General features: G+C 55.0%; 1 protein-coding gene across 4 annotated transcripts in view; it reads left to right on the forward strand.

The window, feature by feature from the left end:
* The window catches only part of PTPRU (protein tyrosine phosphatase receptor type U), a 71,210-nt gene that overhangs the window by 14,601 nt on the left and 44,212 nt on the right, over positions 1-12,397 (forward strand). For all 4 annotated transcript variants that reach the window (XM_040587320.1, XM_040587321.1, XM_040587322.1 and 1 more), the window contains exons 2-5: positions 3,200-3,328; positions 11,054-11,325; positions 11,414-11,495; positions 12,164-12,279. In XM_040587320.1, coding sequence (XP_040443254.1) covers positions 3,200-3,328; positions 11,054-11,325; positions 11,414-11,495; positions 12,164-12,279 — 599 coding nt within the window. The remainder of the gene's footprint in view (positions 1-3,199; positions 3,329-11,053; positions 11,326-11,413; positions 11,496-12,163; positions 12,280-12,397) is intronic.

Below are 12,397 nucleotides of genomic sequence, written 5' to 3' on the forward strand. Positions count from 1 at the left end.
TTGTTTGGTCTTTCTTTTACTCCCTCTGCAAATCCTTCATTCCTTTTCTCCCCTTCCCCAGCTTCCTCCTTTCCATCCCTGGGGAGGGGAATGCTGGGTGGCAGCATACACAGGGGATGCTGAGCAGCACTAGTACTTGTGTTGCTGGTGAATCTGTTAAGCCACCATTTATTTTTCTTTTTTTTTTTTTAAATAAAATTGGTCCATCTGATGTTTAACTCCCACATTACTGCTCATGCCTCAGCTCCACTCTGCCCAGACATGCCCTGGTGCTGCAGCAGTACTGGGGAGGGATGCTGAGCAGCACTGGTACCAGTCTCCCTAGCAAACCCCTCATGCCACCTCTTTTTTTTTTTTTTTCTTCTTAAAAATTTTGGTCCATCTGGTGTTTAACCCCTGTGTTAGCACTTGCCCCTCTGCTCCCTTCTGCTTGGGTATGCTTTGGCACCACGGAGCTGGCAGTGGTACCCGGGGAGGATGCTGAGCATCACTGGTAGCCATGTCTCTGGCAAATCCTTTGAACCACATCTTTTTTCTTTCCTTTTCTTAAAATGTCAATCCATCTGGTGTTTAACCCGTGTTAGCACTCATCTTTCTCCCCTGTGTCTGGGTGCGTGACGGTGCCATGGGGGTTTTGTGTGGGGTGTTTAATAGACGATGTCTTGTCCTTGGCACGGGATGCAGGTCGTGAGTTGGGGCAGGGTTTGGAGTGTGTGTGTGGGGTGTGTGTTAGGTGACTTCAGGGTGTTCAGGCATCATCTTGGATGCATCACACCCCCGGGGAGCAGACAGTCATGCCCCCAGCAGTATTTTTAGCCTCTTGCATTCATATTGCACCTCCTGCGCTCACTGCCTTCATCTCACCACCCGGAGCTGCTGTTACCCTGGCCCTGAGCCAGCGCAGGGGCTGGGAACTGGGGTCTCCTTGTTTCTGCCTGGTGACTTTTAGGGTGCATCCAGCCCTGGCTGGCTTCCCCAGACCCTGTCCCACTGCTGTTAGCCCTTACGATGGATACAACCATCCCCCTTGTTGCAGATGGGTATTTCAGGTTGCAGTCTCTCTGCCCTCCTTGCAAACATTTTGATGAAACCTTAATATTTTCTTTTTTGAAACCCCCTCTGACTTTCCATGGCTGACGGGGCACCCACAGCCACTGCTTCTGGAGCTGGGATGTTGACGTTTAATTGCTCAGGTGTTAATTTTTGTGCCCCATTTAGTCTTGTGATGGGGAGGGAGAAGGGACTGGAGGTCGAGCTTCTCCCTAGCCCTGCCCTTGGGTGGGGAGAAATGGTGCCAAAACATCCCATAGCTCATGGAAACTGAGGCTCTGCAAAACCCTTTTTATTTTTTCCCGGTGTATGCAAATCATAGACAAATTTGTCAGTGAGGTGGAGTGGCCAGTCGAGCCTCCTTCATTCTGCGCCGCGGATGGGAGGGAAGGCTCGTGCAGGAAAAAGCTATAACAATAAACCTGTCCGAGGAGGGAGATGGATCGGCTTGGCCAGCTGTGCTTCTGCCAGCAAAATATCTGCTCTGTGTAATTGCATTTTAAGCTTCTGGAGCCTGGGCATCGTCTTGCAGGTGGCCAAGGATCCAGCCTTGTGGTGATGGAGTAGTGGGGAAACGGAGGCACAGGGTGGGTTGGTGGCAGTGGGATGCGGGTGGTGGGGGTCTGGCCTAGGAGGAGGGGGTTATGTCTCCCCCAGTGTGTCTGGGAATAGTTTATTGGGGGTGGAGGGATCGCTTTTCCCTGAGAAATGGGGCTCTGCCAGCCCGAAACGCCAATTGCCTCCACTTTCGTTTCTCAGACAAAAAAAAAAAGCCCCAAGAACAAATTTCTTCCTCCCAGAATATATCCCATTTCAGCAGATCTTGGAAAGAAACGCTTGAGTGCTTTTTTTTTTTTTCTTAAAATCACTTGGCACTTAGTTTCTGACACTGTTTTATTTTGGATTTTTTTATTTTCTTTCCTTCCTGGAAATTTTTGACAGATTTGTACTTTTTCTCCCATTAGAAAGCGCAGTCAAATTTCAGACTCTTAAAAATCTGCTGTGTCCCGTGGGGAGAGCTGGAGGCGCTGAGCACCGAGTCTGCGGCGCGGGGGCACATCCGCACGTGGGCTGGGCAGACGCTCCATTTCGGGAAGGATTTTAAGCAAGCTGTGAGGTCTCGGTGCCTCCAGGCATATGAATATGAGAGAATTAGCTTTAAGTTATTTAAAAAGAAGTTTCTTGTGGTTCTGAGAGGGGAGGGGGGGAAAAAACCCACCAGCTTGGTGATGGAGCTGGAATGTGCCCTCGTGCTTGAAAAAATGAGTGTAAACCGGGGGAAAGCCTCAAATACGCTCTTACGTGTGAAAGAGTTGGCAATCGTTATTTTCTGGGCATTTTAGAGGATTTTTTCCAGTGTTTGGATTCGTGTTTGCATAAGCGATGTGCCCGAGCATCCCCCGGCACTGGGAAGCACAACCCGTGCGGCAGCAGCGAGGCCATTAACAGGCAAATCCCCGGGTGGTGGGGGAATTACTGCTGTAATTTGGGGATAAAATAGGAAAAAACCCAGAAGAAATAATCCCCTGGCCCGGCTCTGCTTTCAAAGGATACAAAGGATAAAAACCAACCCCAAAGCCCCGACAGATAAATGAGAGGGCTCAGAAGTGCCAGCCCGCAGCTGGAGGGGGGCGGGGGACGACGACAACACGGACTCGGTGATGCTGTTCCAGGGGTGTGGGTGCTGTGGGATGTTGAAGGCCCTCCTGGGACCTGCTGCCGTCGTGTCAGGCAACGGGCAGACCCCCAGGAGCTCAAGGTCAAACCCGGTGCAGGCAAACGAAGGGTTGAGGTCAAAGCAGGACCTTTACAGGAGCCCCCGGGGTTTTGCAAATCCTTATGTGGAGTGCCTGTTTTTTGGGAGAGACACGTTATTTGGTGACTGACCCCTGGGAAGCAAAGCTGGGAGCTGCGTCCTGCTCACGTGGCTGAGACCTGTCAGCTCATTTCACTGGTGGAGGAGCTGGATGGGAGAGGTGGGGGATTAGCAGCAGGTGGGGTCATACCTTGCTCATGGGTGCACATGGGGGGCTGCCTGGGGTCCCCCTGTGTTGTGGGGTGCAGCACACCATCCTGGCATGGCTCTTAGGGAGGGACCAGCTGCTCTAAGGGGGTCTCAGCGGGGGCTGATGGGTCTCTCTCTCTGCAGCCGGCTGCACCTTTGAGGAGGACGGCGACCCGAGCCAGTGCGAGTACAGCCAGGGTGAGGATGATGACTTTGGGTGGGAGCTCGTCCGCAGCTATATGATGCCGCACCTGACAGCTGACCTGCCTCACGGTGAGTCCTGGTCCCCAGCAGGGCCGTGCTCGTCACCCTGCATCCCCCTAGTGCCCCCAACCCACCCCTCAGTCCTGGACCTTGGAGCTGGACTAGGTGGCTTCTCCTGGGTTTAATTCCTGCAATGTTTTAGGCTTGATTTGTCCTCAGACGCAGGGGCAGGGTGCTGCTGTGTGTGATGAGCTGTCGGTCCTCAGCGCGATGAGGCAGATGCTGCGTGGCCCTGGGGAGGGCATTGCTTGGGCACGGGGGATGTCGGACCCTGCTGCTGCTGCTGAGGGGAGAAGGGTTTTTAACGGCACAGCAGTGACAGGGACATTGAATGGCTCTGGGTACTTCTGAGCCCAGTGTTGCTGCCTTGGCGGGGTGTAACCCCCTGGCACCCCCAGCCCACCCTGAGGTGAGGGAGCCTGCATACGGTCCAGGCATGTGTTTTTGGGGTGGAAAGTCAAGATTTCTGGCTTTGCTCCCTCTGCACATGACTTCTGCCATCGCTGCGTTTGCTGCCCTCAGCCCAGGCACCCCCAGCCCTGGTCCGGGGGCTGGCCAGGGGCTGTGTGTGGGATGTCCGCAGCACCCTGGCATCCCCCTGCCCGCAGCAGCGGGATGGAAAGCTGCCCAAGCTGCTGCTACGCTTCCCGTGGGTATCGGCAGCATCTCCGGTGATGCCAAATTCCCCATCTGGCGTTGAGCGCGGCATCTGTGGCTGCTGCCAGCTGGGATGCACCCAGATCCCGTCGTAAAGGGGCACCTTCAGAGCCGCTCTCCCTGCCTGGGGTCGGCAGCCACTGCCTGCTCTCTCCCCGCTGGCGTGTCGGCTCCTGCTGCTTTTGCAGGTTCATGAGAAATTCTCATCCCTAGGAAATGTGGAAAAGGGGGGAAAAATGTGTTTCTGGCTCATGGGAGTGTGGGGAAGGGCTTGTGGCTGTGAGTTGGAGGCATCTCCGAAGTCTGAGGAACTGTAAAAAAATGCAAATGGGCTTCTTTATCTCGTTGCTTTAAAACCAGCTTTTGTTATTTTCTGGGTCCAGCTTCTCTCTGGTGGCCAGGCTGGGGGAGTATGGCCAGCCGGGCAGCTGTGGGGGGCTGCCCCTCTCCCAGCAGGCTGGCATGGGCACTGTGCCTGGGTGGCATTTGGGGGCTTTGCTTGCTCCCAGCTCCGGACTGTGTCCTGCTGTGACCCCCTCGAGTTGTCCCTGTGCCCATCTGCTCGGCAGGTTGCGGGGGGCTCGAGATGCTCCATGTTTTGGGGACTGCCGGCTCCTGCCCAGCCTGGAGGTCAGGTCCTATGCTGAAGAAGCGCAGGAGAAGAGAGCTGATTTTAGAGCTCAATTGTAAAAATGACTTTTTTTATTAAAACATTAACTGCCTTATAGAAAACTCTTTACTGCTCCATCAGTCTGCCTCCAGCTGTTTATCTTGTGCCTTGTTCGTGCCAAGGTTTAATTTGGCTTTTCCCCTCTGCTAACCCTCCTCTTCCTTTACTTTCTCCTCTTCCCATCACCTTTTCCTTCCTTTCCCGTCCCTGCTGGCACATCACCACATCCTGGGTGCTGGGTGAGGGCAGACAACCCTTAGCCTGCCTGTAGGACTGCTGACAGATCCCGGTTCCTCCCTTGATGATATTCCAAATAATTGCTTTAAACTGAATTATCCTAATTTGTGTGTGTCCTGAGGGGGGTTTCCCAGGGCAGTGAGGAGGGAAGCAGAGCTGGGGATTGAGGTGGCTCATGATGGGGAGTCTTAAACCTGTAATTAGTTGGGTTTTCTGCTTGGTTTTCAGCTGTGATTAAAAAATCTGCAGTGAACAGCCAGAGTTTAAAGCCTGGGGGCTTGCAGGGGCTGAAGGGGTTGGGTGGAATGGGGCTGCTCGCACTGCTTGAGGAAATAACGGTTGGTTAGTGAGAGATGGGGGCTTAAATGAATGCAAAGAGTTTAAAACTCCAAAGTTGAATGGGGAGGGGGATGCAAGTGTCCCAGGCTGGGCACTGTGGGGCTGAGCTGTGGGCACGGAGCATCACTGGGTCCGGTCCCTAGGAAGGGCACCAGTCCCCAGTGCTGATTGAAGGGGCGTTCGTCCCCGTGGCTGGGGGCTCCCCCAGTACCAGGTAAATACCGTTTGCTCGTGGTCTTGGGGCACCCAGCGGGTGCAGGGACCCCAGCTCTGTGTCGTTGTGCCTTGGTGTGCAGGGGGAGCTGCGCACGAGGCTCCTGCAGCCTCACTGCCCCTCTTGGTCCCCCCCAGCAGCTTGGTGGATGAAGAGTATTTCGCAGCACCGGGGCCTCTCCAGGGAGCACTTTCCAAAGAAGTCTCGTGGTCTTAGATTAAAATGAGTTTTTATTGGAGATCAGCCAGTTTCAAGGAGCGTAGGATTTATTGGAGCGGATGCTGGCTGCGGGCCACCTGCCTCTACCTTTCCATCCCTCTTTCTTTTTGCTTTCTTTGGTTTGGGTCTTTCTTTCCCCCCCTCTCTCTTCCCTTCTTGACTAGTCTCCCTTTCACCAAAAGACAATGGATGGGTCTTTCCCGTGTTGCAATTGTGATTTATTTATTTTTTCCCCCTCCAACTATTTTTTGTTCTCTTTTAAAGGAGCAGTTGCAGGGAGGCAGGGATGAGGCTGCACCATCCCTGTGCCCGCACCAAAATAATTCTCCCTAGATGTTTTGGGTGCACTTTCCTCCTGCTTTCCCCCAAGCATCACTTCTATGTGCCAGGCTGGTCTGTACCTGCCTTCAGGGGCTCTGCAATATCTAGAAGCCCTGCTGCGTGGAGCTGGGGCGAGGAGGGACAGGTGTTGTGCTCTGCAGCACCTGGCATTGCTGGCACCCGCAGGGCTCGCAGGATGCGGCTAGATCCTGCCCTTTGAGGATGGGCTGGATGCCCTTTGAGGAGCAGAGGGCCAGGTGTTGGGGGGGGGCCGCCAGGTGGGGATGGGGCACGGGAGTGAAATCAGATTTTTTTTTTTGAGCTCTTGGCGTTGCAGGTTGGGATTACTTCATGAACCTCAAAAGAAAACGGGGTGTCTAGGTTAAGCCCTGTATGGTTTTGGCTGGAGCACGGGGCAGAGCTGAGGCTGGGTCCCTCTCCTCACCCCTGCAGAGATGCAGGGTGCCCCTTAGAGGTCAAGGGTGCCCTGTGGAACATCTCCCTGGATGAGGTGCAGGCATCTCTTTTTGCTGCTGGTTGGAAGATCAAAGGAGATGAGCTGGGTTGTGAGAAACTGTGGGAAAAGCTGCCCATGGAGGCTGCGTGCCCTCCTGGCCTGCCCCCCCTCCCCCAGCATCCCCATCCTGGGGGCTGGAGCGCCCGGGCTCCTCCACTCCTCGCAGCTTGTGCTAGAAAATACTAAGCCAGCATATCCGTGGGTGGGTTTTTTTTTTTCCCTTGAATGTGTTTTTTCTTTTTCCAAACTCAGTGACATTAGAAAATCCTCTGTGAATCAGTTTCTGTTCCCTGCTTGGCTCTTCCCTCTCTCTGTGCACGGAGCATCGTGCTCCTGGCGCAGCCCCATCACCATGCCCTGGGGAGTGACCGGGCCGATGTCCCCCCCACCCCGATGAGCTCTGATGTCCCTCCATCTCCTCCGAGGAGTTGCTCCTTCAGCTGATAGCTTTGGCACCGCTTCCCAACCAGCTTCTGCTGCGTATCCATAAACCCCATGAAAAATTATGCTTAAATTTTTGGCTCCTGGGGGAATGATTACAGTTTGTCCAAGGACCCTGTGGTGGTGGCAGATCAGGTGGTGCTTGGGCTCCCTGGGGGGATGCTCGGTGCAGGGGTGGGGAGCGGGTACCCGGTTCCCGTGCTGGCTCTGACATGTTGAGAAGAAACGGGCATACGGTCGGAGGAGGCACGGTCGGGCTTAGTCTTCCAAAGCGCTTTCCTGGAGGCAGATGCTGCGGTGCTCAGACTTGGTCCCCTGGCACCTCCTGGCTGGCGGTGCCACCTTCTCCTGTCATCCTGCCTGCCTTTGGCTGCCTTTTAATAGCTCTTTGATTTTTTTTTCTTTTTTTTAAATTTTATTTTTATCTCTCCGTGGTTTTGGAGGAGCTAAAACTTGATGAGACAGGGGATCGAGGAGGATGTCGGGTTCTTCCCTCCTCCTTGCTGGGCTGGTTTGGGTTTTTCCCAGAGGGATGCAGGCAGGACCCTGGGGAAGGGCAGCCTGATGGGGAGAGCTGCTCCTTCCCTGTGGGCGAGCAGAGCTTCAGCCTGAAACGGGTGTGTGTGTGTGTGGAAATCCTTGGGAGCTCATTTATCTCTGATTCATGGCCAAAGTTATCGGAGGTGCCAAGTTATCCTTGAAGACCCTATTTGAAACCCAATGAAGAGCTGGTGATCCCACAAGTGGAAAAAATTTGGCTGGAGACCTCGCATGAGGACTTGCCGGGAGGGGTGCAAGGCTTTCTGTGCACAGCCCCTCTGGGCTGATTTTGCACCTCAACACTCATTGTTGACTTTTGCGTAGCAAATTGATGTTATTTTCCTTAAGGAACATCTCTGAAAACTTGTTTCTCTTTTCCTATTTGATTGAAATATTATTTAGCACTTTTTGAGTCTTTCTCTCCACAGAGCGCTTTGGTTCTTGTCTAAAAGTCCACCTGAAAGCTAAATTATATTATGTTGTGGGGGACATGAGACAGAGGGGCTGACTTACTGTGCGCCGTGACAAAGCGGGGGTGACAGCTCGCCTGGACCAGCATCTTGATTCAAACTGACCTTAAATTGAGGATCAGAGGAAGGATTTAACAAGCAAAGGACGGTATTGATGTATGCCCGAATCCTGTCCTTTGGTTTGAAGTCTGAACTGGGGGATGCCCCGGGGCTGTTTGAGGCTCCCGTTTCGTGGGAGGTTCAGAAATTATTTTCCCCGGCATATTTGGAGCAGATTTTTGCTGTGTAATGCCAACATATGGATAGGGTTCAAAAATAACCCTTGCTGTGCTGATGAACTGTGATAGTGCATCAACCCCCCAGCTGTTGGGAGTGGTCCTGCCTGTCCCCCCACCTACAGCTCTGGGATGTGGCAGGGCTGAGGTGCCCCCTCCTCTCCATCCCCATCTCCGGCTTTGTGGGCAGGAGTTAAGCTAAGCTTGAAAAACTGGAACTTGGCAATTTGCACAGCTCTTGCTGCAGCTCTGCCCTTGCCCTGACTGGGAAGCTGCTGGATCCTGCTGGAAGCTGAGCGCCTGGTGGGGTGGGGGCTCGTGGGGAGATCCTGGCAGCAGTGGTGGATTAACAGGGAGTAAGTGGAAGGGGGCTGGGGGACCCCCAAGTCCTTGCTGCATCTCCCCAGGAGGGGCTGTGTAGCCCCCTTGCCCCCTGGGTGCCTGGGCAGCAGTCAGCCGCATCGAGAGAGCAGGGGGAGCAGGTTGGTGACCTGCGGGGGGACTGCATTTGGGGGTGACAGGTGGCAGTCGCCCCCTTGTCACCATTTTGGCAGCTGCTGCCTCTTGGAGCTCTCTGTGCCCCTGTGCTGCTGGTGGGAGCAGCCAGGTGGGCTGTGCTGCCATTTTATTGAGCTGCATTTAAAAAAAAAACCAAAACCCCAAACAAACCAAACCCAAAAAACCTCCCTGAAAACCAAAACCAGCCCCTGCAGAAAAAAAACCCCAGGGGCTGCCGAGGGTGTTGGTGAGCTGCCAGCCCCAGGACCTTGTCCATGCCAGGGGATGCTTCCATGCAGGGTGCAGCACCTCACCCCAGGGGCAAGAACCGCTGCTGCTCCTGCATTAAAAAAAAATAAATAATTCCAACTTTGAAGCTGGGACCAGTGATTTACAAGGGATGAGGACAAATATAATTAGCACAAAAGCGAATGGTGGGAGCCTGGGTTGTTTGTTTTTTTTTTTTTTGTTGCAGTAGCACTGGGAAGAAAATAAAGAGGGGAAAACCCTGCCAGCTGAGTGATGCATGGATGGATTGCCACCCGTTCGTGTCTGTGGTCCCAGATGACCTCAATGGATGTTCTCAGTCTTTTAAAATAACTTGTCAGTGGCTTAATTTTAGTCTTGATCTCTTTATTTTGGTCCTCTGGCTTTTTGCTTTTAAAGGGAGGGGAGGAAGAAGGGTCTGGGTGTGTTAGTGAGGGCCTGGCAGATGGAGCAGGTGGAGGTGGCTTCTGGGAGATGTCCCCTGGCACGGGGTGGGTCGGAAGTCGCTCCCCACGCCACTGTCATCCGTACCAAATGGAGCTGATCTTGTTGGTGCAGAAATAATTTTGCTGGGGGAAACAAGAGGGGAAACCCCCCCCCCCCAGCCAGAAGAGCTGTGGACAGAGTGCCTTTCCCTCTGTCACTGAAATGTGGCTGTGCTTGGCTCTGAGAAAATAAATCATTATCGTTTTATTTCACCCTGAGTATCTGCCCAGAGGGGCTGGGGGTGCCAAGCGCACACATGGATCAGCAACACAGGGAAAATTTTGCTTTTTTGGTAATTTCTCTGCCTTGCTCTGGCTCCCATCCCTGAGGGATGCACTGGAAGGTGTGGTGCGGTACCTGGTACCGTGTCTCCCCAGGTGATGCTCTGAGCCCCTGGGGGTTTCGGGGTCTCCCCAGGCATTTCTGAAGTCCTACTAGGTGCAGCCTGCAGACACTGGGGGAGATGGATGGGTGTCCCCTACGATCCCCTGCTGCCTTCATTAGGCTTTTCTCCATGCCGCTCACTGGGAGGAAAGCTTGTGAATTCGTTTAAATTAACCGGTGGTGAAAGCTATTAATAATTAAGCACCTACTGTCAGGAAAACAATGGCAGACTTGAATAAATGGCCCAGCTTTGTTACTTACAGCTTCTGCCATTATTAAAATTGAAGGGATATTAATAATGCCCTCGCCTTTGGTGATGGGGAGGGTTTGGCAGGGCAGCTTCTCATCCACCCTGTGTCCTGGCCCCACGGCCACGTCGGATGGCTCTGGGAGCTGCCACGAATTGCTGGGGCTCCTGCATCCCCCTGCTGCCTCTGGACTGCCTGGGATGGAGGGTGTGGGGCAGGGAAGGCTGCTGCCTTTAGGATCCCCTTTTCGATTTTCATCCTGCCTGCCCCATAAGTACGGCCTTAGAGTTGCACTGGGGCACACACCGGGACTCCTGGTTTTGCTGCTGGTGATTTTGGGTGATGGGAGGTGGAGTACCAGTGGTGGCTGGGGCATGGGGGGGGCTGGGGCTGGGGCCAGCATCCCGGAGAGCTGCGGTGCTGCTGCCGGTTAAGCCGATGAGCGCTTTTCCCCCGGTGAGTGCCTGCCGAGCACAGTTTAAACTCGGCGACAACTGTGTGGTAAATGATACGAGGCGATGGGAATGGAAATTAAACGGCTGGGGCCCGGCTGGGGAGGGGAATATTGACGCAGCCGAAGCTGTGAGCATTAAAGCAAAGCAGGCGGAGGGTCTCTGGTGGCATCGAAGTGGTTACCGACCTTGGCGTCCTGGGGGGGGGGCAGCTTATCCTGGAGGCAGTGGGTCTGATCCTTCCCTCCTCCTCCAGCGCCCAGGTCCTGTTTCAGTGTCCTGGTGCTGCCCAAAGAGGCATTGGATGCTGACTCCGTCCCAGGTCCCTTGCTCCTGTCCTGCATGTCCCATACCCAGTGGGACCCAAGCATCATTGCTGAGCCGTGAATGTTTTTGCAGTCCCACATCCTCCGCCTTCTCCATCACTGCTGGCGTAGCTGAGGAAATGTGGGACAGGGGGATCGCTCCACGCTTTCCTCCCTTCTCCCTCCCGCTGCAGGCTCCTACCTGATGGTGAACTCCTCGCAGCACGCCCCAGGCCAGAAAGCTCACCTGCTCTTCCAGGCACTGAGTGAGAATGACACCCACTGCCTCCAGTTCAGCTACTTCATGTACAGCCGGGACGGCCACAGCCCTGGCACCCTCAGCGCCTACGTCCGGGTGACGGGGGGCCCGGTGGGCAGTGCCGTCTGGAATGCCTCGGGCTCCCACGGCCGCCAGTGGCACCAGGCAGAGTTGGCCGTCAGCTTGTTCTGGCCCAGCGAGTACCAGGTGAGCCCCAGAAGAACCCCCTCCCCCCCCTTGCATGAATGGTGTGGACCCCCCTGGCAATGGGTGACCCCTCTGTTTGGTGCCGCAGGTCCTCTTCGAGGCGATGGTCTCCAGCGAGCGCAGGGGTTATCTTGGCTTGGATGACATTTTGCTCTTGAATTATCCGTGCTGTGAGTGCCAGGGGACGGGACGTGAGGGTGGGCGGTGGGGGGTGGGCTGGGCAGCAGTGTTCGGAGCTGGTGCCCACCGGGATGGTCCTCGGGAGAGCTGATGGGCTAATGCTGGGGTGCAGCCTGGTGGCACCTGGGTGTCCTGTTGTCACCAAGGCTGGTGGAGCTCCTTCTCCCGAGTTCCTCCAGGGCTCCTTTTTTCATCCCCATCGCTACCACCTCCAACATTGCTTCAGTTTTTTGATGTGACCTTGGAGAAGTGTGGACTGAATATGTGGCCTGAGTGTCCCCATCAGAAAGGGCCACCTGGACTGCTGGTGGGGATCTGGAATCCCAGGCTGTCCGAGCATGTTGGCTGTTGGGGTTCACCCCCTATTTCTTCCAGGCTGGGGTAGGAGACCTGCCCCCCTCCATCAGCCCTCTCTGGCACCAGCACTGCAGGATGCTGGAGGGGGGAGGGCTGCATCCCTCCCTGGGACACTTGTACGAGGACAGGAGCAAATTCCTGACTCCGACCTGGGCTGTGAGGATGGGGATCAAGCCCGTCCAGAGCTCAGCTCCAGCCCTGGCATCTTGGGTGGGTTCTTGGGCTGTGATGGGATTTTTGCAGCAGTGTTCCTGCTGCTCCACTCAGAGCTCGGCCACTTACCTCTTGCATCCCTTGGCAGCCAAAGCGCCTCATTTCTCCCGCCTGGGCGACGTGGAGGTCAACGCGGGGCAGAATGCCACCTTCCAGTGCGTGGCCGCCGGCAAGGCGGCTGAGGCCGAGCGGTTCCTCATGCAGGTGAGCAGCAGCGGGGGTGAAACCAGCATCTCCGCTGTCAAGCCCACGCATCACTTCTGCAGCGCCTTGGTGCCTGCCCTTTGGGAGAAAGCCCTGCTGGGCAGCGAGGGGGAGGGCA

The sequence above is a fragment of the Falco naumanni genome, chromosome 3 (assembly GCF_017639655.2).
Source record: "Falco naumanni isolate bFalNau1 chromosome 3, bFalNau1.pat, whole genome shotgun sequence".
In the NCBI taxonomy this organism is placed as follows: domain Eukaryota; kingdom Metazoa; phylum Chordata; class Aves; order Falconiformes; family Falconidae; genus Falco; species Falco naumanni.